Source organism: Conger conger, chromosome 11 (assembly GCF_963514075.1).
Source record: "Conger conger chromosome 11, fConCon1.1, whole genome shotgun sequence".
NCBI classification, from domain to species: Eukaryota; Metazoa; Chordata; class Actinopteri; order Anguilliformes; family Congridae; genus Conger; species Conger conger.
The window spans coordinates 45,838,462-45,866,360 of record NC_083770.1 but is presented as its reverse complement, the minus strand read 5'-3'; the positions used below and the strand labels follow the sequence as shown (position 1 = coordinate 45,866,360).

The 27,899-nt window shown below is 43.2% G+C and overlaps 4 protein-coding genes across 7 annotated transcripts in view; 2 read left to right on the top strand and 2 right to left on the bottom strand.

The window, feature by feature from the left end:
• LOC133140027 (dual specificity protein phosphatase 26-like) overlaps window positions 1-4,449 on the bottom strand; it is a 139,681-nt gene extending 135,232 nt beyond the window's left edge. The window contains exons 1-4 of one of the 2 annotated variants that reach the window (XR_009709977.1): window positions 3,783-4,449; window positions 2,992-3,200; window positions 2,389-2,600; window positions 1,705-2,000 (exon numbers count right to left, since the gene is read on the bottom strand). Coding sequence is in view for 1 of the 2 variants with exons in the window: in XM_061259544.1 (XP_061115528.1) it covers window positions 1,795-2,000; window positions 2,389-2,600; window positions 2,992-3,170 (597 nt within the window). In the remaining variant the exon portion in view is untranslated. Of the gene's footprint in view, window positions 1-160; window positions 2,001-2,388; window positions 2,601-2,991; window positions 3,201-3,782 lie in introns of those variants that run through there. The other variant, XM_061259544.1, reaches the window with a different exon arrangement.
• Window positions 4,450-4,565: 116 nt separating this feature from the next.
• bag4 (BCL2 associated athanogene 4) lies at window positions 4,566-9,832 on the bottom strand. Of its 2 annotated transcripts, none has more exons than XM_061259541.1 (5): window positions 9,508-9,832; window positions 8,655-8,780; window positions 8,340-8,549; window positions 6,810-7,088; window positions 4,566-5,779 (listed from the first exon to the last, which is right to left on the bottom strand). In XM_061259541.1, the coding sequence occupies exons 1-5, from the start codon at window positions 9,643-9,645 to the stop codon at window positions 5,336-5,338; spliced, it is 1,197 nt and encodes a 398-aa protein (XP_061115525.1). In that variant the 5' UTR covers window positions 9,646-9,832; the 3' UTR covers window positions 4,566-5,335. The 2 variants fall into 2 exon arrangements, with proteins under 2 accessions (XP_061115525.1, XP_061115524.1); XM_061259540.1 differs by having other exon boundaries at window positions 9,493-9,831.
• On the top strand, window positions 8,350-12,551 carry lsm1 (LSM1, U6 small nuclear RNA associated). 2 transcript variants are annotated; one of them, XM_061259546.1, is made up of 4 exons: window positions 8,350-8,765; window positions 11,147-11,219; window positions 11,517-11,632; window positions 11,937-12,551. In XM_061259546.1, the coding sequence occupies exons 1-4, from the start codon at window positions 8,727-8,729 to the stop codon at window positions 12,105-12,107; spliced, it is 399 nt and encodes a 132-aa protein (XP_061115530.1). In that variant the 5' UTR covers window positions 8,350-8,726; the 3' UTR covers window positions 12,108-12,551. The 2 variants fall into 2 exon arrangements, with proteins under 2 accessions (XP_061115530.1, XP_061115529.1); XM_061259545.1 differs by lacking the exon at window positions 8,350-8,765 and adding an exon at window positions 10,349-10,610 and having other exon boundaries at window positions 11,147-11,215.
• A 3,573-nt stretch (window positions 12,552-16,124) lies between these two features.
• Window positions 16,125-27,899, top strand: part of grk5l (G protein-coupled receptor kinase 5 like) — a 54,422-nt gene continuing 42,647 nt past the window's right edge. Inside the window, exon 1 of the mRNA XM_061260126.1 lies at window positions 16,125-16,976. Coding sequence (XP_061116110.1) covers window positions 16,925-16,976 — 52 coding nt within the window. The 5' untranslated portion in view covers window positions 16,125-16,924. The remainder of the gene's footprint in view (window positions 16,977-27,899) is intronic.

Below are 27,899 nucleotides of genomic sequence, written 5' to 3'. Positions count from 1 at the left end.
CATGCAACTTGCATCCAATACAAATACAGCCACACTGTTCAAGTCCCAAAGTCCAACAGCCATTTGTTGATGCCACCTGCATCTGAACAGTAGCAGAAATACTTTCAAATTCGATGCGATTGATTTTCCTCGCAGACAAATAAAATGAGCAAAAACACAATTTAGTTTACTTCTTTATTTGACAGGGTCAATGTACATTAATGGCATTTCTGTCAATGTGCTAGTTAACATTTTTCCATCTGTAGTCCCTGGGATAATGGTTTGTTTGTTTTTTTTCCATTTAATTTGATCAATTTGTGACCGTAGACCATGCTGTCAGCCGCCCAGTCTTCATACACACCAGCAGCCTGCAGTAGGCTGGCATACTTCTGCCTAAACTGGATTGGTCGGCCATTTATTGCAGGCTGATCGAGAAATGCATGTAATCTGGGGTTATCCAGTTTTTGCACTCAGTGGTGCCCTTTCCCCCCTAATTGTAGTTGATTTATTTTGTTGTAAATGTCAGTCTCCTGTTGTTTCGTGTGCTCGCGTGGATAAATTGCAAATACACTGCAACATACTGAATTGACCCGTGTGCAGTTACCAGGCTGACGCCGATGCATTCTGACTCAGATACCTTTTTTTGTTTGACATTCAATCCACGTTAACTTCCCCTCCTCTCCACGTGGGCCACAATTAACCACTAGTGGTGTGAGCTAGATTATGCCCTACCATAACATACTGATTTAGCATATATTTACCATGTGAACTTGACGGTGTTCATGGTGATGGAAAACTGATATTTCATCTGAATTGTACCTTGTCTGACCAATTTTTTTTTTAGGTGTTCCAATAACCTTCCGTATGAATGTATTGTACATTGCTTTAGATAAAACCATCAGCCAAATAAATGTCATGTCATGTGATCAGTCAGGTTATCCAGGTGCTAATTCAGTACCTATGGGGATCCAACTAGCATACTGATTGTAAAGCGAGTTTAAATCCTAGTGGTTCATATGCTTTAAATAAATGCTGACTGTATTGATACTGCAAACTGACCACTGCTTTAGTTTCTGCATTTCTCTCAACTTCCTTATTTGGGCTATTACACTATTTCATGAGCTTTGTACTTATTTAACGATGGAAAAAGAATAATTTGTTTGAATTTGACTCAGGCATGGCAGACAGGTATGCATTTTCCAATCAGTGGGGGAAAACCTGTGAGCTAAAATACATCCAACACACTGGGAAAAAAACAAAAAACTTAGCAGACTTAAACCTATAACTGCATATTTCTAAAATACTGCCCTTTTTCTCAAAAGAAACTCAGTCCCACAGGATGATAAGGCTTTTGTAACCAACTAGGATAATATTTCAATGCTCTATGGTAACACAAGAGTAGTATGCCTGGCTGCAGTCCAACTGCTATCTAAGCTTTGTGAAATATGAGCTGACTGCTCACCTTGCACACCTAACACCCACATGCTCTACCTCCGAGGGTCAAATAAAACAAATGCATACGTAGCACAATCCAACTGAAAACAGTTGCTGAAGCTAACAGTGCTCGCAGGACTCGCAGACGCTCTTATCCAGAGCGATGTACAGTTGATTAGACTAAGCAGGAGACAATCCTCCCCTGGAGCAATGCAGGGTTAAGGGCCTTGCTCAAGGGCCCAACGGCTGCATGGATCTTATTGTGCCTACACCGGGGATCGAACCACTGACCTTGCGGGTCCCATTCGTGTACCTTAACCACTACGCTACAGGCCGCCCTTAACCCTTGATGTTGATTATCCAAAGGAATATGTGTACTTCCTAAAATCTTCCCTGGGTGCTGCCGTGTAGGGTGCCGTCTAGGCGAACAAGCTGTCGCAGGAAACCACGGTTCGGGATGATGCCGCGGTTGTCCTTCACCGTCTTGATGGCGTCCACCAGAGTCATATTCTGCCGGATCATCAGGTACGCCAGCACCAGGGTGGCTGACCTACTGACGCCCACTGCACAGTGCACCAGGATCCTCCCTGCAGACGAAGGCAAGAACGTAGGCACGACAAGGCGAGGGTACTACCTGACCGCTGTACGAGACTACAGGCTGGTTTCGTAGAAGAGCACAAATTCTCAGGCAAACTATTACATTATTGGCATTTGGCTGACGCTCTTATCCAGAGTGACGTACAGTTGATTAGTGTCCCAGTCATGTACCTTAACCACTACATTAAATACTAAACACTATTAATGTTGACTGAGTTGCTCTTCACAAATATTGTGTCCTTTTGCATGACCTCCAACACACCTAAAACTATCAAAGGCCACACACCTCATATGAATGACTTTCAAACATATTGTGTGTGTGTGTGTGTGTGTGTGTGTGTGTGCGTGCCAACAGCCACCGGGCACCATCTCTTTCACCTCCGCCAGTGAGTGCCTTGTGTATGAACTCCGCTGCAGGGTAGAAGTTGACAGTCATGTCATAATCGGGGGTGTCGTGCGCTTCCACGCCCTGGTATGTGATGTTCGCCCCCTCATACTTCTCCGCACCGCCCCGCCACTTGCTGTGTGCGCAGTTCAGGATGTGAGTGATGCCAAGCCTTGCTAGCTCACAACGGTTTTCTGCTATAGCCCTGTGAAAGAAAAATAATTAATATGGCATAGTAAAATCATACAGCATGTTCAAACTGGTTGCAAAGCTCTGTTACTTGAAATAGTGACATTGACATTTTGGTACCAATTTTTGTGAAAGAGCATAACAAAGTGGAACACATTTTTTTGTATAGGCAATGTCAGAGCTTGGAAATTCCTCGTGGGCAGCAAGGACTGGTATAACTGACAGCAACACAATCAAGCCCATCATTAAATTACAGCGATATGAAATATAAAGTACACCACCTTTCACTTGTATATGTATTAGGATATCTAACCCTCACTATTCAGGTTAGTTATTATAAACTAGTCTTATGACAAGTTCAGTCACAGGGGCAGTGTGTAGTGCAAGACTCAACCGAAGGACTCAACTGATCACCAAGATAAAGTCGGGGATAAACTTCGTCGACGTGGCTGTTGATCGCTTTCCCTGTGTAGAGGAGACGCTCAAGATCGAATACCGTCAGCATGGGGGAGCTGAGGTCCAAATCTTGGGTGCTTGGAGACCTTGAGCTGCTCCTGGACGTAGAGAATCTCGACTTGTACGACATTATAAACGCTCAAGACACCAAGAAAATACCCTGCATGGGGAAAAGTGAAAGGCTTAAATGAGAAATAAGCATTTCATCCAAATGTCATGCATAATTCTCATGCAAGCAGTATTCAACTTCGTTGCTTCATTGAAACTATATTAAAATAGTTTTTTTTAATCCAAAGTTATTTTCAGGCCACCGACATATTTTGTCGTTCAGGGGCACCATTGCAAACCCAGCTGTATTTGAGAAATGAAATGTAAGCTTGCGCATAAAATGCCATTATCAGATAATTTTAGATTCAAAAGTCATTGGATAAATTAACGTTAAATACGACGGTTAGCGCTCTGATTCTTGATGGTTTAAACTTCAGTAAACTTCTAATTAAAACAATATTTTTACAATTATTTACACGAGCACAAAGTATGTAATAGCGACAAGTTCGACTTATTTTCCCCTCAACGAAATACTGCTTTAGGTTGTGATGACGCTAACGGAGAACAGAGCATATTCCAAACGCATTGTTTTCTAAAAATACGCTGGCACCGTCATCACGGTCTTGTTGCATATAGGCTATTGTTCCTAAATTAGGTTCTCTGAATTGTCAGGCAACACCTTTCCCCCACGCACCTCACGCAAGTCCAGCCTTTACGGCCCTCGGTTCTCGGAGGAGCATTTTTACAGGCAATAGGAAGCCATGTTGTTCAAATCGAGCGTGCTATTTTAAGCACCGTCTGTGACGAGTCGTACGTGTTTATGAATTATAAAAAGAAACCACCATGGCCTCATTTCTAAATATTTAAATGCTGAGATTATTGGAACCAGGACACCGCAAATGACACCAGTACACCCACTGAAAACCTAAATTAATACTTACTGGCTCACACCCACTCCTTAAACTGAAGTTTAATTTTGTTCATATTGATTGATAAGGTAAGATCTAAAACTGAACAAAAATGATCTAGCATACTTGCATAATTAACAGGACGCACATAATCATAATCTTGCATAAAGCCAACTGCTTGGAATTCTTTTTTTAATCAGCAGTGTTAATTGGTCGATATTGTGTCCGAGAACAGAAGAACGCTTATTTTTGGCATGTTATTCATTGTATATCATTCTAAATAGACGCCGCCCTGTGTTGAAAACATGCATTACATCCTGGTGCCACTGTTCTTTGTCTTAATTTGAACTTTTACACCTCCCTGTACTCAAAGGCGTAAATACGTGATTCATATTTCACATAGTACTCCCTCTTGTGGGTCATTCATATAAAATTTATCATAGTGTATCATTTTTTATTAGTAAAGAGTCTACTGATATACATTTCTTTTTTTTGTTGTTGTTGCTGTAAGTGGAAAGCAGATTATTCACAATACAAAGAAAGAACACAGACACAAAACAAACCAAACATTTTCTTCCATGCAAAGCTCCAGAGTGACCTTGTGTTTATTTTGTATTATGAAAAAAGCACCTGCCGATATGGCACTAATTTAACAAAATATCCTGGTGATCTGGTGATTTAAAAATAAAGAATCTAAAAACTAAACTGAACCCCCGAAAAAATAAGAAAATCTAATGAGCAACTTTGGTGCAAAAAATAAAATAAAAAAAATGACATAGTGGGTAAATGTTCAAAGTTTCAAAATAGTTTCCACTCCACGATCCTCCACCCACGACCGCCAAAAAATACTTTGCATTAAGGACTCTGTTTAAAGGGGCATGGCCACAGCTGACAACTGTAATCACCTTTGCTGGTTTGGGGCTATGAATCAAACTCAGTAAGTCGTCTCACAAGTTACGAAATAGGTTTGGAATCCCCAGGAAACAAAAGACGGTGAATAAACCGTTAACCACATGCCGACTAACATGATGTTTTCAGAGGCTATACAGATCCTTCCCAAGCTTTAGTCCACTTTTATGCCCAAAAGTTTTCAGGAGCCATGTTGGCCAGGAGACGAGTCAATGGCCAATCTAGTCTTACCATGGCAGTGCAGGGAAAAGTGGGAAAGTGAAGCTGTTGGCATAGAGTTGCAGGGATGGAGGAAGTGTGTGTGTGTGTGTGTGTGTGTGAGGGGGAAGGGGGGGAAGCACGGGGTGATGTGGTTCAACAGAAACGCCGACACGGAGTCAGCCTTCGCAAAAGGGAGAAACGGCGAAAAAAAAAAAACAAGAGCCGGCCTTCAGAAGGCCTTCCTCTCCAGCCGGTCCAGGATGCCCTGGATCTTCTGCACGGCCTCCCGGCGCGCCTGCCGGACCGCCTCCTGTCCGTTCGTCTCCACAGAGTCCAGCTCCAGCAGCTCCTTGGTGAGCAGCTCCTCCAGGTAGCGGTAGTTCTTGTCCGTTTTGTGGCCCACAAACTCGTCCACGTCCTCCTGCAGGAGCCACACGCGGCCCAGCACCTGCTGCACGCGCGCCAGGCCGGGGTTCTCGCTGGCCGGGGGGCCCCCGGGGGCCGTGGGAGGGGGCTCGCCTTGCGACGGCTTGGGCTCCTGCCCCTTGCCGCCCTTGCCGTACATCTGCGGCGGCGCGCTGACCTCCGACGTCGGCCCTGGGGCATTGCCGGCCGGCCGGGCCTTGGGTCCCTTCGTCTGGGTCCGGTGGGGGTAGCCGGGATACTGACGCTCCTGTGGCACAGAAAGAAAAATTTATTAAAAAAAGGTTAGCTGACCAGGATACAAGATTCCAGAAAGCCAGCGCCTGGCCTAAATATTCTATCATGATTTTAGGACTTACATCTTACCAAAAATTTCAATTCTAAATTCCCAAGGCATTAAATTGAACCAGTTTTTAAAAAGATGCATCAAAACACGTACAGTCACAGGTTGAGCGCCTGTATATCAGACTGGGAGTGTTCAATGCCAGCACACAACTGGCACAAATGTAAGTTATTGCTGCATTAGATCCTCCCAAAGATTCACCAGGCACAGGGGGAAGAGTCTTTGAAAATACAGCTACCATAGGTGTTCATATGTACATAAGGTGTATATTATTGAAATGCATATACTGGTGCAGAAATCCCAGCAAAGTTATTGTAAAAACAATCTACTGAGGTTACCAATCCAGGGCTTAAAATGACATTTGTGAGTGCCTGCAAAGGGTCGGATTTGAACTTCAGCCCTGCTGTGTTTCTACTCAAAAAAGAAGAACTTTGATCAAGCTTGTGTAAATCTGCAAACATTTCCATCTTGCGCTGTTTGAAATCGGGAGCAAGCACAGCATAGAAACAATTGTGCGCCCAAGAAGGATTCAGAATTTAAGCCCCTTGCCAATTACAGCATTTTTTCGTCCAATAGCATATTTAAGAACACTGATAAATGATTCATTCAGGAAGCAGACTATTTATGTTCCTCAGAGTACCTAAACTTGGTTGTCCATCTATACTGCAGTATTTCAATGGGTTCAATGATTTAATGTTAAAGAATAATTCCTAGAGAAGCCACAGAGCTTGAGGGGTGGGGGGTTGCGGGTGGAGGACTTGGGGGAAAAACCGTGAGAAGGATGGCAAGTGCAAATGGTAGCGACCTCAATCCACCCCCGAGCACAGCTCTTGCCCTGGCGGGCGTGTTGATTCTGCGGCGAGTTCAGGGGAGCGGGAGCGTGACGGGGCACGGTGTGGGGAACGCGGCGCAGAGGGCCGGCGGTGTCAGCGGATACCTTCGGATCGTACGGCGGCACGGCGGGGCCGGTGCCCGGCCAGCCGGGGGGCTGCGGGGGGAGGAGGGGGCTCCCGTAGTGGCCGTGCTGGGGCTGGGGCTGGGGCTGGGTGCCCGGCTGCCACTGCTGCTGCGGCGCGGGCCCGTAGGCGCCCGTGTGGGACCAGGCCTCGGCCTGCGCCCTGGAGGGCAGGGGCTGCTGGGCGGGGTACGACGGGTTCTGGGGCATGGAGTGACCCCCGTCCCCGTAGGGGTAAGGCGCCGGGGAGTATCCGGGAGGCTGGAGAGCCGCATTGGAGAAGGAGGGGGGGAGGGGAAAAAAAACGGGAAGAATGTCAACACGATACTTTACGGAGTTCATATTGAAGTCACTGCGGATTGAGTTAGAGGAATGTGAGACAGCGTGGGGAATTAACACCAGCCACATGCCGGTATTTTATCTGTGGCTGGGAAGTATTTGCATTTGCCACTTTGGCAGGTAACCCACACATCATTGGTAGCACGGGTGCACAACAAGGGCCGATCCGTTTCAGGATTTTGTGCCATCGTCTGGTCATAACTATTTCATTGACTCAATCATGTCTTATCTGACATGTTGTATGAGTACCGGCTACAGCTGCAGACTGCAAGTGCATCCTAATGATTTTTACTGTGCTCAAGTAAAGGCATGAACCAGGGTCATTTATAGAGCTGTCAGAAAATGAAAAACAAGGCAATTGGTTGGAACAAAAACCAGTATGCAGACCAGCCCCCGAGGACCGGAGTTGTGCACCTCTGATTTATAGATCCTGTTCTATACTAACGATCTAGTTGTCTGGTAAAATTTCATGTCATATTTCAGAGGGATTATTTAACATCTGAAGCCACATTACGTCAGAAAAAGCTATGCATGCCACTAAGACAGAAGTCATATGTTCTCATTTTGCTATAATGCAAACTAAATAAACACTGCAAAGAATTTTGATGTGATCACTTTACATGAAATTCAGGACTGAGGGGAATCAATAGGCTCCTAATTAGATTGTTGCACATGTTTAAGTTCTTTCTTAATTGCCTTTCTTCCCGTTAAACGTATTAACACAATGCAGGTTTGACTCATTATCATTTGCTAGTCTTTGAATTGCTCATTTTAGTGGCCATGTGTCTGTCCACGCCTTCATCAATTAGGAGCCGACTGATTCACACCAGTCTTTAACCCGATCAATTACATAATTATGTCACCTCTTTTTATGTAGCCAAGTTTTTGTAATATAGCACAAAAAGCACAATGTGGACAACACGGTACTTTCATACATCACGGCATGCACGGCCATTTCTGACATAACCTGGTTTCAGAGGGTAAATAATCCATCAAAACATGAAACGCACACAATTGAGGAAAACTAACCGCTCGTTAAAATTCAGGGAATTGCATGGCGTTGGAACAAAAGCCAGCATACGCAAGGGATCCCCCCCCCCCCCCCCCAGGACCGACGTCAAATACCCCTGAATTAATGGACTATGGGAAAGTGGAAGAAACGGTCAAACCCACCCCTTGGCAGGGCGGCATAGGGTAATGGTGATGCTGTGAGTGTGGCTGACAGGACCCTCCTGTCCCTGGCTCCGGGCAGCCCTGGTTCGGGTAGGGCGGTTGCCTGGGCGGCTGCTGCTGGTCTCCACAGTAGAAGGGGTTGGTCGGATGCAGCATACCCGTCGGATACTGTCCCGGATTATAGACTCCGTTTGGGAATCCTTGCATTGCCTGAAACAAGAGAGTCAGCAAACGGGGAATTAATTCAGGAAAAAAAACACAACCGGGGTCACCAAGGAAACGAACCAGAATTGGCGGAAATGCACAAGGACGTACCTGGGGATTATAAGGTGCCTGCCCGTTGACCTCTGACCCAGAGGAATACGCGTTTGAATAGGGCCCTGCGGAATGGGACTGTGGATACCAGTAGTTGGAAGGGTAGCCAGGGTAAGGTACCGCTTCCTGAATACCATAACGGAAGACCGAAAGTTACAATGTGACATTGCGAGCATCGTGCAAAACACTTTGATTGTGACAACCTGCCAACGGATTAACGTCTATCGTCAGCCACAAAATAACGTCTGTGTGTCTTGTGCTCTTTCCCAGTATCACAGGAAAAGGCCATTTTGTGATGGCAGGTTACATAACCGTAATACTGATTAGAGCTCAAGCTCTAATAGATATAACGTTACAAATGTCATCGAACAACTAGCCTTTCATAATAAGCGACCCAAGTCTGAAATAAATGGGATGTGGATACCAGCTAGCAGACTACTAAACTGTACTTTCAAAGTACAGTCTGGTCTCTCTTCAGATTCACTGAACACGAACGTTGGTCCATTCACAAATAAAGGATAAACAAGCTGTGGGTTGCTACTGCTCAGAAGCTGTCACTGGACATTGCGTGTTAGCTAGCTAGCTAGCTGGCTGGCTCGCAAGAAATTCAATCTAACAAGCTTGAGTACGTTAGCTGACAAAATATAAACACGAAGCACATCGCTGCCCACAGTGGAAGAGGCGTAGACGGAAATATATCCAGCAAGAAAATAATCAGATTTCCCTTCAATGATGGCTAACAAAACAAAAACAAACTTCAGCTTGAAACAATTTTCATAGGGAAAATAAACAAAGGCATGCAAATGCATATAAATATTTTAGTACAGAAATATCGTACCCGATTGCCAGTTACCATTGCGGTGTTCCAATTGTTATTTTCCGAGTTGTTATAATTTGTAGGCCAAGCTCCTTTCGGATTTGATTGCATTTGATGCATAACCCAGGCAGCGTCGCCTCCAGTCCTGTCATTGCCCACCGAATTGTACGCCATTAAATCTGTGCTTTAAATTGTGCCTATATTCCTGGTTCAGGAACTACTGTCTTCTTCCGAGATCCAGATTATTTCTATGCGCTGTTAAAATAGACAGCAACGTACAAAACATTTTAAAACGATAGGCCACCCCTTTAAATTCGAGTACTTGGGTTTCCCTAGTGCTGGCTGATGATTTTACATAATAACACTTTTTTTATGTGCGTCAGTGTGACGTTTATTTTCTGCACAAATAGGCGCACAAGGATTAGAAACACACTCCGCCCTTTTGCATGAGGACAGACCAATCGTGTAAAATATAGTTTCGTATCATGTGAGGTCACTACTAGTTAACAGTTTTTTTGCCGGGGATTTTAAAGGGGAAGTTCAGTGGAATAAAACGAGACCTGTGCCTCTTGAAATGGATTCGAGCACAATAAACGTTAGCTATATCGAATAATGCAGTATTACCTATCTTTCCCCAACTTGAGTCCTCCTTAATCAAGTTCTCATGCATTCCCAATTTAGTTTATACATTAGAGATACTTTCAGGTAGCTAACAGACTTAACTATGCACGAATTCCCCCAGTTTAGAAAACCAAGCTTTCAAGAGAAATAAGCTTTGTTTTTATTTCCAGAACAACAAATACAATCAGCAAGTACAGGGATAGTGTGAAGATTTGATTACGCGAGGGAAGGGGTTCCCACCCCACGTGCTTGCAGTAATTTCTAGCCTCGTGGAACCCGAAGCTAGCTATAAAGGGTTCTGTGGTTAGCATGCTAGGAAGCTAGCTTGTTAGCTAAGTCTGGAAGGAAGTGGTCCTTCGAGTTTGAACTTCCTCCAGGCTGAGAGGGTTCACATTTTGAACGATTTATGGCCTGACATTGTATTAGACAGTTAGCCAATGCAAATAGAATAGTGGGAAGAACACTGAACAAAATGAATTACATGCCGGGGACAGCTAGCCTCATCGAGGATATCGACAGTAAGTCTAAATGTGTTCAACTCTGATGGGTATGGATGGAACAAGGCGACAGGCTAACATGTGTAACTGCACTGAAGGCTAGCTACCTATAGCTAACCGCTTGCATGTATTGGCTGTAGGTACCTTGCTTCTAAGTATAACTAGCTATCCATCTGAATTTGCTTACTGTAACGTTGGCTAGCCAAGTTATCCAAAGGTTCAGGAATGAATGGTTCCTTGTTCATTTGAAGCTTTGCAGAAGTACGATGCATCTTGCAGGTTCTTGTTAGCCACAATTCAGGGTAATTTACAATTTGATTATCAGTGACAAAGATACTAAAGTTTACTTGGCGACCTATCTATACTACTATATATTGGTTATGTCCATAATATAATTTAGGGGTACATGTAACGTTAGACTACGCCTTGCTCTACTGGCTAACCATCTTCACGTTTGCTACACAGATGACCAATCCCGTAAAAATCAACCAAGGCTTGCATTCCTACACAAGTATTTTTCACTGTCATTGTAAAATATTTATTTCTCCTTTCCCTAGAAAAACACCTTGTCCTTCTCAGAGACGGACGAACGCTCATTGGGTTTCTTCGAAGCATTGACCAGTTTGGTATGTAAGTAGCTAGGCCATTATTACCATAGATCACTATCGCAACATGTATACCAGTTAACGTTACCCAGTCGATTATCTGACTGTTCGCAACTTTAAAAATGAATAAATATTGATGAATCGCTGAACTAGGCTATATGTTTTTCACAGGCTGATTGTTTGCAGGTTCTCAGATACTGTGGTCATAAATCTTGGCTTGCTGCAACTGTTCCCAAGGCTTTATTCATTCAGCCAACGTTTTGCTGATCTTATCCGGGAATATCCTTCACCACAACTAAGTGCGTTACTTATTTCTTCGCAGCAAATCTAGTATTGCATCAGACCGTTGAACGCATCCACGTTGGCAAGAAGTATGGGGACATTCCCAGAGGAATCTTCATTGTAAGAGGAGAGAATGTCGTCTTGCTTGGAGAAATCGTAAGTGTCCTTCACGGGGTTGATTGGCAGATTTGAGTCCAACTTAAAAATAATGCTCAGTAGAGTCAATAACTGCAATTAATTGTGAACGCCCATTGGCATTCTGAAAGTTGAAAAGCGTGTAGGTCTGTAAATACTTTGTATTGGGCCATGGTTTGGCAGAATAAATGGATAATTGGTTTTGGCATTCTTGCAAATGAGTCTGGTTTGAATGAACATGTATGGCTGAGATGGGATGACTCAATGTTGTGAAGGCGATTTATAGATATTTTTGATATGTATCGGAGTGATTTTTCTTTTTCAGGACCTGGAGAAAGAGTGTGACACAGTCCTACAGCAAGTGTCTATCGAGGAAATCTTGGAAGAACAACGGGCACAACAACAAGCCAAACAGGAGGCCGAAAAGGCCAAGCTACAGGCCCTGAAGGACAGGGGACTGACTGTTCCCAGGACAGACATGCTGGATGAATACTGAGGGGAAAATAAGATTCCTGCTTTTGTTCCCGATTCATTTTCAGTTTTATTGGACACTTGGATTTCAAGTGATTACAACTTTTGGGTGACGTGATGACTTTGAAGCGAGAAGGATAAGTGATCTTGAGAGAGAACTGCATACCAAAACTTGATTGCCTTTTTGTTTAATGGCCTTCTAATTTAATGGAAAAGAACTACAAACTAACATCTTTTGTTACCTGTAATGGACGATGTCACTGGGCTGGAAAGCAGATCATGAAAGCACTTGTTTCTTGTTGTAGTCAGACTGTTTTGTAAAAAATTATGGAACTGCAGTTTTATTTTGTACTGTTTTTTTGTCTTGTTAATGGTGGATTTTTGGTTATCATTTAAGATGAGATCAAACTAATTATTGCCAAGAACTGTATGTTTACAATTAAATATATTTTTAGTTGATCTCTTGCAACGTAGATTGTATGATATTTCATTTAAAGAGTCTTTGCTCATTGCAATGTTGACTTACTGCTTTTTATCTCTAGTGCCTGTGTTCCTCTGACTACTTTTTCTTCACAGTGCAATTTTACATAATTTGGTTTAATCAATTCAATTCACCATTGGTATTTCACTGTGCTGTTGTTGAAGTACTTATTTATGGAGAATTCAGGTCTTCTCAAAAATCTGTATTCGCCATAGCTGTGTCAACCTTACTGGTTACCAAAATCAGAGCCCACAACAGAATATATTCCAGAAAGAATTTACATTTCTGACCCACCTTGTCTTAAAATGCATGCACATTTCAAACCCACATCCCTACCCAAAGTTTGAAAACCACCCCCAACAGGCAGCATTTTCCGGAGTTTTCTGATGGCTCTGTGTAACCCAGGGTCTGCAGAAAATGCCCTGATAAAACAAACCAAGTAGGCACCTCTAGCTAAACAGGCAGTGCTGCAGCTGAAGGCTTGGCATTCCTTCAGTGTGTTTATTAAGCTGATGAACTGTTCATGATACAAGCCACATGGTGTATTACAGGAGAGAGGGCACTCTCAGTGGCATCTGCTAATCTGTAGCTGTCTTGCGTTGCTAGGAGACACTGATGCAGTGAACCAAGATACCCTGGCTCTCCTCAGCCTACTCGCAGTAATTGGCTGGCTCTAGCTAGCTTGCTTTCAAGCATGTGCCAATTTGTACAAAAAACATTTTTACCTTGCAAGCTAGCTTGTTAACTGGCAGTCCTGGGGAGATTTTGACTATCATTAGCTTGCTAGCTCCATGTATGTTGCAGCCATTGACATTCTGTTAGAAAATGTAGTGAAATGTACACATTCATGCATTTTGATGTCACATACATATTTGTCCATAATTTACTAATTTTCCATAATTAGGTTCCAGATAGTTACTTACAGTTTGTGTTCAGTATTGGTGTGTCTGTATATCTTAAAGTATCTCTACTGTAACTTATGCTAGTTACATGCCAACCATCGATAATGGAGTTACACATATTTGTATTATAATACATGCTGTACATTTAAAGTAGCATAAGGCTAACATGTTACACTGGATTAGGATACATTATTACACGGATTTAGTTAATGATCTGCAATGGGGTGCAAACAGATTCTAATGATTTTGGGGGCAGCTTTTAGCTTAGTGGTTAAGGTGTAGCCACGGGAGATATATATTGGGCTCTTGAGCAAGGCCCTTAACCCCACATTGCTCCAGAGGGGATTGTTCCCTGCTTATTCTAATCTGTAAATTACATTACATTACATTATTGGCATTTGGCAGACGCTCTTATCCAGAGCGACGTACAACAAAGATTGTCTTAGATTGCCTTAGATAGCCCACTGTCTGTATATCTTAAAGGATCCCTACTGTAACTTTATGCCACTAGTAGTGTCCATGTCCAAACTCAGCAACACCTGTTGGCTAAATCTCGGATTAGTTTCAAAGGTAGCTTGTAATGCAAAAAAGTTATAAAGGAGGCAACATGCACAGTAAAATGATATGTTAAATCACACTCTTGAGTGCATATTCTATTGGACTCATACATCATGTACTTTGTTACAGTCGATTTAACACTGGACATTTTCCTGTGTAGAAATGCATTTGAAATGGTTCAGTCCTACCCTGTATATGAAAGGGTGTCTGGTCATAATGCGTTCTTTCATAGCCAATGGAATTTTTCAGTCCGGTCCCGCAGGTGCCATTCTATGGCTTTCTCTGCCAGATGATCGCCCAGACTCCTTTGATTGCAGTTTGACATTTTTTTTCCAAAACCACAGTTTCTTAAACGCTGCTCGCTTAAACGGATTTGGTATGAAAATACAAGGCGAATATCTGTGGCCGGGCGAACTTGATTGCGTAAGCCAAAACGGAATTTAATATCATTTAATACAGAGAAGACGTACTTATCTTGTCCCAGCAGATGGCGCTAACTAGCTCAACACAGACATTGTGCGTAATTGCAGTTGCAGAGCGAAACCCAAGTTGAGCTCCTGTTGCATGAATATTGTGCACAGAAAGTTTCACTTTCTATAATGCAAAATGTGTGCGTATACGCACGTGCTAATTCGTATGAATACAATGTTTAAATAAGAGTATTTAGTAAACACGATATTTTAATAGGTTAAGTGGTAGATATGAAGGGGGAAATGGTTGCTTTTACATTAATATAATGGATAGATTTTTAGGACAGAGTTTTTGTGAGATGTGGGTGTCAGTTTTCTATTTCTGCAAGAAACACCTTACTCATCAAAGGGACCTGCTCAAATTTTCGCACTGTATTTCAGGTTTCTCGATGCCATGTGTATTTATCCTCATGCCTTGAGCTCCTATAGGATAATTATCCTCCAGTTGCTCCTGTATTTTATATTAAACATATTTCAAGTTTCAAAATTTCCTAATTTTGTGGGCCTTCATCATCACATGAAACAATCAAAGGCAATACATGCAAATAATTATTCACTCACTTTATTAGGTATTTATTAGACTTATTTTCAGACTTATTGGCTTTTGTACTTAGGGGTTTGCGTTTTGTTTGTTCAGAGATGCTCTTCTGCACACCACTGTTGTAATGTGTGGTTGTTTGTGTTACTGTCACCTTCCTCTCAGCTTTGACCTTCTGACTCTTCTCTGACCTCTCTCAAGGTGTTTTACCTACAAGAACTGCTGCTCACTGGATTTTTTTTGTTTTTCGCACCATTCTCTGCAAACTCTAGAGACTGTTGTGCATGAAAACCACAAGAGATCAGCAGTTTCTAAGATACTCAAACGACCTTGGCTGGCACCGACAATCATTCCACGGTCAAAATGACTTTTCTGCCCCATTCTGACATTAGGTCTGAAAAACAGCTGAACCTCTTGACCATGTCTGCATGCTTTTATGTATTTAGTTGCTGCCACATGATTGGCTGATTACATATTTGCATTAACAAGCTGGTGTACAGGTCTATACAATAAAGTATCTAATAAAGTACTGAGTGTATATCCATGAATTTATCTTCAGAAATCAAATGTTGGTTAAATTATTAATTTGCACTTTCAAATAAAGGTATGTGACAAAGCGTTAAGCATGATTCAGTAGGCTATATGCAGTTGGGTAGTGTATATGAGTGACAAATAATAGAATAATAGGACAAGCCAGGTAGACCAACAACGAATATTTGTTCGAATAAGTTTCACACGGACAGATGAAATGCTGGAAAACTGTATGTTGCGTTTTCTCAGACAAATACGCACAAGCTATTGCACAAATAAGATATACGGTTAACGCATTTGGACCTCAACATTAAATTAATACCAGATTGCGTAAAGCATAGGCGAAGCCATTTACCTTGGCAACACTTCACAACTTACATGTGCTATCAGGTTATGACGCTATATTCAGCATGCGACGTATAACTTCCAGCTGCATCGTGCTACAGTACCGTTTAATGATCACGATATTATGCCTTCAGGGTTTCACATCCTCTTCCCTCCCACTTTTGGCATTGTAGATGAAGCCGGGTGACAAAAATGTTCAGCTATCAGATGTCTTTGACAGCCAGACGTGCCTCTTCTCTCGGCGTCCGTGCGTCAGGGCCAGCCGTGAATACGCCTCTTCCGACCGCTTGCGGTACGGGCGGTGGAGTCGAACACAGCAGTCGCCTGGATACATCTAGCTTTGCGTTAGGAAACAATCCGAGAACAAATTACGAACTGAGGCGATCCGGTCGTCCGGGATCCGATGGGGAACTGTAACCTACCTGCCTAATTTGACCCAAAACCTGACCAGAGCCACGGGGAAAGCCGCTTGGACCATCGCCAAACCATACAACTGAAAGAAAAAAACAACAGCCCTGCTTCGATTACGCACCGAGAGGGGGAGCACGATGATACCGTGACAGCCCGGAGTGTACTTTACCAATTCCAAGGGTTGGGATCTACAGAGCTTCTTCCACTTTAAGGGGCACTGACTATATTTAAAGGATGCAGACGTTTCTTGATGTTGATGCTGATTTATGAAAGTTATTTTAAATGGCACTCCTCGCTAAACTGATGCTGTATGTTGATATTGGAAAATGCTCCTCCAGTGCGATATTGGAACCGACAACATGAACCACGCTTACATTGCAAGGATCTCTCCGTTAGCATGTGTAGAGAGCTCTTATACTGATTCACAATGTCTAGTCAGTAGATAATTAGTCTTTTAAAGAGAAGTAAATACAGCAACAAAAACAACAAAACGCAAAAGATTTAGGCGCGAGCAACGAAGAGAAGCGGGGAGACGATCTGAATTATTTCTGCTCGGAACTGTGCTCCCACTTTCTGTGATTCACGATATCACCACACAGGATTTTGATGGAGCTGGAGAATATTGTGGCCAACACGGTACTGCTAAAGGCAAGAGAAGGTAAGACGTTAAGCCTAATAAATCGGATATACCCTTTCTCTAATCAAGAGAACCTAGTCGTCATTTTTTTCTGTGAATGTTAAGCTGGAAGGCTTGATTCGGATTCGTTTACAACGCGGACTGCTACCAGTGGTGATGCAATCTCTTAACTTCAGAAAATGGTACTTGGAAACCGACACTGTGTAGCCTTCTGTTGGATGTTCGCCAGAAAGCTACGCCAGTTCGTCAGTAGCCTAGGCTATATCTTTTCCTCCGTCTACCCCCGGTTAGTTACTAAACTAGTAGCCTATACTGTTGACATTCGTTGTATGTACTACAGGCCAATGGGGACACATTCTTTTTTGACAGTTAAGGTAGTCCGCAGTTAACAGCAGGAATGCCAGTTTCCCACATTCGTTTTACGTTTAGCAAGCTGCGAACAGCATATTTCTAAGATTCATTAAGATTCTTTGCTAATAGCATACTTATGGTGTAGCGGCGCTATGGCCTTTGTTGATGAATAAGCTATCAAGTAGGCTAGTTATAGCTACACTATAGCCTACCGATTCCTCGTGTAATGTCTCCTGTCTATAACTTCGTAAAACAAGTGTCAGGATCATGTGCGTGGATATAATGGTGTGACAGTGAAACAATAATACAGAAATGCAATGAATGAATTGAATGGAGTTGGGAAAATGACCGTTCCAAACCACTATTTGGATCTACTCATTCTCACCTATCACTATTGAGACTACTTCTACTACCATCCCGCACTGAATTACTCAGCTGAATTACATTTTGCTGTATATTTGCTATGTTTTCAAATATGATGCGATTCATCCGTGTGCAAACCATTATTATTATTATATTATTTTCTTCAAGCAGTGTCTGTTTGTCTGAACAAGTGTATCCAGATGTCACATCCAAACACAAAACCACCAAAATGGCAGTGGTTTAGAAATTTAATATTTGTGCACAGTTCTCCGTGAGACTTGTGGTAACATATAGTTGTTGGTTATTTGCCCATTGATGGCAGTCAGACTATGGAGACATAATAGACTGACCGGTTGTTAGCAAATTAAATTATATTAGCCTACTTCTTTTGACTCCCATTTTGATAAAATTCTTGAGATGTAAATCTATGTAGATTTAGATGTTTACTATCAAAACCAAGGACAAAATTCCAGTAATTGTACATAAACAGTATATTTGCCCAGAAAACCTATGCATATACTCCCAGTGCATAAATGTGCACATGTTTAATGTGAATGGAATGCAAATACCATCTCGTCCTCACTGAAGAAACAAACAAAATGTCAAAATCACGTGTTCATCTTTCAAGAAACAACACTTCATGTTCTGAGAGTTATAGTTTCATTTGACCACAGTGGGTGACAGTGTTTAAACAGTGATGCATGCAAAGGCTTTGGCTCCAGACTGTTTCAGTGGCTTTGGAATAATATGCAAACGATGTCCAGATGGTCAGAGCTGGACTGCAGTGTGAAGGAGGACAGAAGTAGGCAAGTTTAGAAAGAACAAGAGGTGGCCTGACTCTCACAGACTTTTGATCAAGCATGTAGCAACCTAAAATCCAAATATCTTTGGTGACATTTCACCAGGAAGTGCAGACTCTCTGGCCACACAGTCAAGGCCCTGCTCCAATCATCTGGACCGTGATAAGTGACCAGTGTCCCCAAAGTGTATAGATAACTCCAGTCACAACTCATACTCATATTCGCTGAATATGGGTTTGGATAAAGTTTGAAATGGAAATTCTAAGCACGGGTAGTGAGTTTATCACGAGACGCATCAAAGTGATGTACCATTTTGGAAAAAAAAAACAAAGAAAAAAAAAACCTTTTTTACTGTTCTTTGAATAATTCAGTACTGCTGCTCCTTTTGACTGGGTCGTGCAGCCATTTGCAGACATGTGGAGAGGAAATGGCGAACCACACTGTCTCGCTGAATTGATCTGAAGCCACGCTCACTCTAATGGAAGCCGTGAGGGAGACCGGTGCAAATAAATGGGTCTTGTAAAGTGCTATCTGAAAACTGATTTCGTCCTGGCACATTCGCTTTCTCTCTGACCTCAGAGCGGCAGAGCGGAGGGAGTCCAGGGCTCTCGAATGCAGGGACGAGAGCGCGTGTAGGAGGGGGTGGGGGTGGGGGTTCATGGCGACGCAGGTATCAGTCTGAGAGTGTGCCTCTACGGTCACGTGACAGCCGGGGGTGGGGGTGGGGGGGAAGGAGGGGGATGTCAGTACAGCGCGATGTTTATCCTTACGTGTTTATCGGCGCGTTTTTTGCAACAGAAATATAGCCGGGAGGCGTGCATTCCCAGTCTGAATGTTCTCCCGAGATGGAGATAACAGGAAAGGCAGAGTTTACACTCCGCACAGTGTGTTTATGCTGCTGGTCTGACACTTCCGAAATCACTCAAATAAAGACGAACACAGCCAGGCACGCCCGAATATGAAGTCCTCAGTGTCCTGCTCTTCTAGAGGGAGAAAGTATTTCTGGAGATTACTAATTCCACCGATAAATCGTGTTAATTTCGATCCCTATATATATGAGGTACCGACTACCATCACCCGTGACACAGATCCAGTGGTATTAAGATCATTCATTTACTGAAATGAAGGCATACGGCACATACAGCGTATGTGATAGTCCTAATGGGTAGTGTGTACATTGGAGGTCATGGCAGTAGGGTTTCTGCCTCCCTGTTTTGCACTTACTTGAATGAACGGACAAAGTAAGGTGACACAGGGAATTGATTCAGCATACATGTGGATTACTTAAGTGAGGGGTGCACGACTCTCAGCGATTGGCTAAGGAATCCACACACTGGTTTTCCAAGGCCTAAATCGGCAGTGGATTGGCAGACAAAACACATAAACCTGCAGACACCCTGGGGTGTCTCGGTGGCGCAGCCTGTAGAGCACTGACCGCACGCTCATTGCGAGCCGCGACGTCGGCGGTTCGAATCTGACCGTCCGACATTTGTCGCATGTCTTCCCCTCTCTCTCGCTCCCATTCTTCCTGTCTCTCTATACTATATACTGTCCAATAAAGCTGAAAAAGGCCTAAAAAATATCTTTAAATAAATAGACCTGCAGACACCCACCAGGACTGCAAAGTTGGAATTGTGCACCCCCGGTCTAAGTGCAGTAATATGTTTCATATGTTTAGACCTCACGCAGATGGAATAACATGTAACGGGCGAGGGGGCCGTGGTTGGTGAATCGTAAAGCTTTGCATTCTGAAGTATGGTCGTGATCGCTATGACCACCCAGCCCTGGGACCCTGAGTCAGTCGGAAGTGAGATCCTTTCCGGAAACACCCAGTCATCATAATTCTTTCCACAGTAGCACACACTCAGGGAAATGTGAGTAGAGTCCTTACACAGAATACATTCAGCATCTCCCAGTGTCAAGCGAACGTACAGGTTCACCTAGATCACACCGTGGACAGACTCCTACGATTCTAAATCTGTTGTATTGCATTGCAGAGGTAACTATGAATTCAGAGAAAAATGCAATATTTTAACACCTGATTATTGTTGTTGAGTGGGCCAAAATAAATGTACTGTGGCCTCAAAATATGCAGGTTTATAGGGTCACACATGCAGGCGTCTCCATCCCCGTCAGTCTGCTCACTTAAACACACTTTGAGTGCTTCAGTTTTTCAGTGATCATTGAAAGGAAACCCGAGAATACCTTCAATGGAAAATCAATGTGAAAGGAGGTTTTCCGTCTTGAGGAAAATCTAATTGGTCCGTCTCTTGCTTCTTGATGCTTCCGCATGTTGATTACTGAAAGCTTAATAAGGAGGTAGTGGGTGTGTACTGTCTATGAAATAGCACGAAAATGCCACCATTGTATTTTTACTTTGCATGTGAATTTGTCAGGAGTTCGTCAGGAGCCAGCTCCCTTTGACGAATACAATGGGGGTATTTCATATAACATGATAGCTTTGCATATGATATGATAGCATTGTGTATAATATTATAGCATTGCATATGATAAAGAGACGCACATAAAGTCAGACATGTTCTTTCGTGGAGGTGAGTGTCACAAATGCTACATTCCTATGCAGTGGGAACATCTGCGTTTGAAGTAGTCGGGGGCATGTTTTCCTGAACTGTAACGTGTGGCGCTTCATCTCTGTTTAAAATCTGAGAGGACACACGACTCGCAGCGTCTCTGAAAACAACAGTTTGAAGCAGTTCCCGCTGTGACTCGTCATCTAATTAGCCTCAAAATGTTCTCTCTGTTTAGAGCCCCACCACATTCTGTCAGCGGATCTGGGACAAATAATTATTTGACATATAAAATAAAAAAAAGTATTTAAACACTCTAGACGCCAGTGAAATACTAAAAACCTACATGTTAATTTTAAAAGAAAAATATTTTAACCAATATTCAGAACAAAATGAATATTGATGGAAATAAATATTTTGTGATTGTATGATTGTACATTTTGGTTAGTAACATGTTTCATTTACATTTCCCAGGGATCTGCAGTAGTGTTTTACCGGTCTCTAAAGCGTTAAATGTATTTTTAAATACATATTTGACCCAGGTCTGCTTGTCATAGTGCTCGGTTGAAGATGTGCCAGAATTACAGATGCTCGAGGGTGTTTTTTCCCAGAAATATTCACAGAATCTGTTTTCCTTACACGCTTGACCACGCATTCCCAGTTCCACAGAAGACAGACGTATCCTCAATGCACAGAGGGTGTATTCCTGTGAGTGTAATACGATCTCTACCCCTCTCAATCTGAAGCACTCTTTGAACCGCGTTGATTGTGCAGAAGGCTCCATTTAGAGACCGTCATGCCCATTGTTTAACGAAAAACGAGAAGATAAATTTGCCCTGGCAGAATCACGCAATGCGGGGAGAGTACATAAAATACACTGGCAGACTCCAGATGTATTGGAGTTATGGCATGACATCACAGAGAGCCAGCTAGTCCCTCCACCCCTGGGGGGGGGGGGGTCATACATGCCATTCTCAGTCTCCATAAAGAATAAACTCAAATTTACAGTTCTGGGCCATAGATGTGCTTCTTTTTCACAATGGGCAGATTTGAGGAATTTGCGTCTTTTCGCTTTATTGCTGACTGGCAGTTCTAACAGGTCGTGGATCCAGCAGCCGGGGGAAGCCAGGAGTGCTGGTGGAATTTTGCTAACACAGAGGCTGTACATAAGTGTGAAATAAACTGAGCAGCCAGTAGCTGGTAGTGCAGGCAGGCTAGCCTCCACTGCCCTCTGTTGCTCCACATACACAAGTCTGCAGTACACTTGTAGAAGGCATGAAAAGCTCTAAGCCACAATCTCTGCACATTTGCAGCTGTATTTGCATTATTTGAGAAAGAGAGAGAGAGAGAAAGAGAGAGAGAGAGAGAGAGAGAGAGGGGGAGAGATATGCAGGCAGAGAGACGGAGAAAATACACTGACACATTAAGTAAGAGCGTGGTGAAAGGGAGGTTGGAAGAAAGGAAGGAAAAATGATGTTAGAGAGGCAAATGTCAGGGTGAATATGTCACCAACACTTCCCCTAAGTGCACAACGTAAACCAGCCAAGGGCACAGACAGCCACAGACTATGAACCACATCCATGCCTGCACTGAGAAAAACGTTTCTACAATTGAGAAAAACCTACAAAAAAAAAGATATATATACAAATGTAAGACACTGAAGTAAAATTTTAGGTTCATCCAATGAAGCATTTCCTGAGTGTACTCGATGACTTGCTTGTGGTGATGATGCTTGTGCTGGAACTATGCAAGCGAGGGGACAAAGAAACATTGTCTGCTTATTGCTAAGTCTCCCCTCCGTTTTTAATGCAATTTTAATAAATCTTGAAAAGGAAAAGAACATTTAAAAAAAGCAAGGCCACTTTTGCCAGTGTGGGAAGTTATGGTTAGTTAATAAAAAAATGAAAACATTCCAGAAGTGGGTGGAAAAGAACTCCGTATTTAAAGTGCTGGTCAGAAAAGAGAGAAAATGGCCTTTACAGTGATCCTCGGCTGATGGTGATGCTGATGCGGCCCCATTGAGCTGAAGAGTCACTGAATGAAGTTGAGCAGGTGGATAGACAGGGAGATTCAACAGTTGAGCCATAAAAAGACGTGGATAGCTGCATATTAATAAAAAAGCTATCCGGCTAAACTCCCGGGAAAGCAGCCAACCTGTGGCTTTTAAACACCATACTGAGATGTTTATGAATCCACTGAGCACTGTGCTCTCAAGTACAATGGTATAAAAGAAGTGCTTTTAAACTCGACATTTTTCTCTCACAGTACAAATTCACACGAGTGTGTTTGCAATAAAGTTATTATATGAAAGGTGTTCCTTTATAATCACAGATCAACGTGATTCTTTTGAAACTGGACTCATCACAGATGACCGTAGGTCATAGAAATGTATGGGACAAAGGCGATGACAAGGCTATGAAATGCCTGTGGGGAGATGTGACTTGCCTTACGGAAACAGAGAGCAGATTGCCGCTGTCATCTGTGGTTTCCACTCTAGATCTAATCAACCTAATTAGTGACCATGTGAGAAGATGTAAATTCTGAACCATTCCTGAAAGCCTCATATAGTATCAGTACAGATGGAACCAAATACATTCAGAATGATGAGACATTAAATATTGTCGGCTCTTACATTATTGTACATTAACTTCTGCAAACGTACAATGTACATTCTTACATAAAGAAAAAAAGAATCAGTTCTGCTTCAGCAATGAGGTAATACTTTTATAGCAGACCAATGCTTTGTTTGAATGACCCCGGGCATGAAAATGCTTCATAGTTGAGTTGCCACAGATTCTGGAACCATTGTAAGGGTAACCTGTATGTGAATTTCCAGATACATCTGCATATTTCTGCCTGTATGAACTTAAAATAAGGCAATTACTCACTTCATTGGCCAGAGCTTTTTTTTTTTAATGAAAATCTCCTCTCCCCCATTTAGTCCTTGTCTGTGCCCCCTCTGTCTCCCTCCCTACAGTCAGTGCGTTATCTTCTCCGATTCTGTTGTAGATTCACTCTGTCCTCTCTGCTCACTGTAGGGTAGACACCGCTCAGCACCAGTTATTTCACCCAATCAATGCTCCTCTTGTTCTATCCGAATATGAAAATAAATGAATAAAATAAATAGAGTGTCACATTGAATATTTAATGGGCTAGATACGGGCCGGAGGAAGACTTAGCTCATTTCTAATGGAACGTCTCCGGCATCTGTAATAATTGAGGAGACAGTCCTTACATGCGTATTTATAGAATTATAATCAAATATTTACACAGAAAATATTAATGTTATAATTCCTGAGACAGACTGTATGCAGTGACCAAACTATAAAACACTCTCGCTGTGCCCTCGCTTTGAACCAAGAAGCACTATTTTACAAGGCTGTAATATTTGGTTTGCAGTCAGTTATTTTGTCACAGCCGCCTCTTCTAGATGCCCATATCATATTTCATGAAACATATTTCACAGTGGGCGGCACGGATGGTGCAGTGGGTAGCACTGCCACCTCACAGCAAGGAGGTCCTGGGTTTGATTCCCCGTCGGCCGGGGCCTCTCTGTGCGGAGTTTGCATGTTCTCCCCGTGTCTGCGTGGGTTTCCTCCCACAGTCCAAAGACATGGTTAGGCTGATTGGAGAGTCTAAATTGCCTGTAGGTATGAATGTGTGAGTGAATGGTGTGTGTGCCCTGCGATGGACTGGCGACCTGTCCAGGGTGTATTCCTGCCTTTCGCCCAATGTTTGCTGGGATAGGCTCCAGCCCCCCTGTGACCCTGATCAGGATAAGCGGGTTAAGATAATGGATGGATGGATGGATGGATATTTCACAGTGTCTTTCTGGTTTAATTATGTTTGTATAACACCTCTGATTTCCAAGCAAATTGGTTCGGAACCTGAAAAGTCGGTTTTCTGCTGGAACCAAAAAATAGCTGTTTTTTCCTTGCGAACCGTGACGTCATCAGTGGGCGTGTCATATTCTAGGCCTGCCTTGTGCATTGAGCAACGCCCTCCGTTGATGATGGAGGGCGGTGGAACTTTGGTTCTGCTTAAACTGGTATGGACGCGGGCTGGTTCGCCAGAAAGCACCAAGGATCTGCTGCTCCAGAACGGAACCAGAACTAGAACCAGAACCGCCTCTGTCTGAAAGCGGTAACAGAGGTTTGCACGGTGACATTATGCGGGGCGACAACCGTAAAGCATTAAGAGAAATAAAGGTTCAGAGATACAGTTGCCTGCATTTCCCTCCTCTTCCCTGGTTGTTTTGCTTGCCCTGATACAAACAAGAGGGATATTTTAGCCTTCTTTTGGGCTGGCATGGTAAATGGTAAATTGGCGATTGACTGCCATGCAAGGCACCAACCAGAAAAGGGGTTAGGTGTCTTGCTCAGGGACACTTCGACACACCAAGGGCGGAATCGAACCGGCAACCCTCCTACTGCCAGACCAGAGAGGACCTTGATAGCAACCTATGTCTGCACACTCCCTGCCCCACAGTCCTCTCTTAGACCCTGCCCTGCTCCAGTTCTGCGTGAGGTAACCCCTCTGATACAAATCCAGAGCTATTCATGATCTGATCTATCTAGTTTCCATGGTAAAAGAAAAAATCACCATGTAATGTACCCAAGTGGAAACTAGACGAAAGGAAAGTATAAAAACTGAGCTGCAATGTAAAGAGAGAGAAGTTCCATTCCAGACTGGATTTGAATTGGCTCCTAAAATAACAAGCCTGCGTACAGATGCAGGTGGATAGACAGGGAGGTGGAGTAATGGCAGCAGTAAATATCATGTCTGTTGGGGCACAGGTAAAGGTTGTCTCCCCAGCCTTGTGTATGTGTACGTGTGTGCATGTGTGAGTATGTATGTATGTGTGCGTATGTGTTTCAGTCTGTTGAGTGTGTGTGTGTGTGTGTGTGTGTGTGAGATAACAGAGAGCTATGGAGAGCAGGAGCGCTCACAGAATCTGTGCACATGTGTGTGATGTTTCTGGGGGTTTGGGAGTTTTCAGCTTAGTTTTCAGTTTTCAGCTTATGAATGCGTAACATCGCTGCAGAATATTCTGGAAAGGTCCGTGTCCTTCCTCACTTGTCATTTGAAAGGGACAAGATCATTACATTACATTACGTGTCATTTAGCTGACGCTTTTATCCAAAGCAACTAAGAGTTGATTTAGACTAAGCAGGAGACAATCCTCCCCTGGAGCAGTGTAGGGTTAAGGGCCTTGCTCAAGGGCCCAACGGCGGTGCCGATCTTATTGTGGCTGCACCGGGGTTCGAACCGCCGACCTTTTGCGGGTCCCAGTCATGTAGTTTAACCACTACGCTACAGATCCACCCGGATCAGAACCGGAGCAGAGCAGGAGACAGAGAAGACGACAGGGCACGGAGCGTCGAGGCTGTGAAGACGACAGACGGGGTGTAACAGAGGGACCCCGAGGAGAGGCCAGTGTAAACAGCTGCTGAACGGAGGCCCATAGAACAGGACCAAACAGTCAGACAAGACCAGAACCGTAGCAGTGAAAGGCCAGACCCAGTCATAGGACCTCCTCAGGCCTCACTAATGGCAGTTGACATTAAAGGGGGGCAAACTGAGACGACAGTCATGTTGAATGTCTGAAGAATGGAGAGCGGTCTGTACTATGCTCTGCAATCTTAAGACATTTCTGGGATAGAAGGTGTGTGTGTGTGTGTTTTTTTTTTAAGCATTCACTAGAGTTAGCAAAAGAAGCTAGCCGCAGAGTTCACCCCTTCGTCAATACTGATGCCTGTCCCCATCGAACTGACAAGCTTTTACAAATGAAAAACAATCACCTTTTTTTTCAATGAAAACCAACATGACCTGTTCATTTGACTTGTTCAGACTTGTTCGTTTGTAGATCAAGCATACGAGTCAGGTCATGTGATGAATAAGCACTTATTGCAGAGCAGCGAGTTAAATAAAAAACAAACTTCACTGCAGTCCGTTTCAGACTGCTTAAGCAGAGCCACGTGATGGGTCTTCATGCATCGTGTACTCGTGAGGTCTGCTGGTGCAGGGTATCAGTGGGAATGTGCTGATTTCTAACCAGGTCATTCTTTTTTTTTTCCAACTTTGTTGACATTAAATATTGTTGCCTTTTACATTATAGTACATTCTCTTTTGCAAACTTACAATGTACATTCTTCAGTTCCTCACTCTAACATCAGAAATGACGTAGTACTTTTATAGCGGGCCAATGTTTTGTATGAATGATCCATTGATTCAGTATGGGTTTATATATATATATTTTATGACCTAGCCAGGTCATTCTGCTGAAGACAGACACCACAGTCTTCCAGATATGTGCATGTCTTCTAAGTAGATGCTTTTGGGAGATATTTAGAAACTGATGTAAAAATACTGTCTTCTAAATGGATGGTTTTGGGATATATTTCGAAAACTGAAGCTGATGAAAAAACAAATCGGATATGTGGGCAAGATTAAGGGATGCGCAAGAGCCATCTGATAAGACGAGGGGCAGACACAAGGCTGGAGATGGAGGCTGAATCATGAAGTTTCACAGGAAGTGAATTACTAAATAGACGATGTGAAAACGAGTGAGATCGTGGAACTGTGGAGGGGCATTGTCCGTAGAAAGAGGAATGTGTGTCACGTCCTAAACATGCCCTTCCTGTGTGACCCTGTTCTCCTGACTCATCCACACTGCCTTTGTATGGACGGCTGACCACGGGCCCAGAAAGCCGCGTTGATGAGATCCCCATCAGCTAAAAGAAATGATGTGGGTGCCTGCTGTTTACAGAAAGCGCTTGGTGTTTTTGCGTCTGTTGTCCTCGTCTGTTTCCTTCCATGCAAATCTTTTGTTCGATAACAGCCGGAAATAACGTCAAAAGGTAGGGCCAGTGCAAGCTTCAGTCAGGACTAGTCTGAGACAA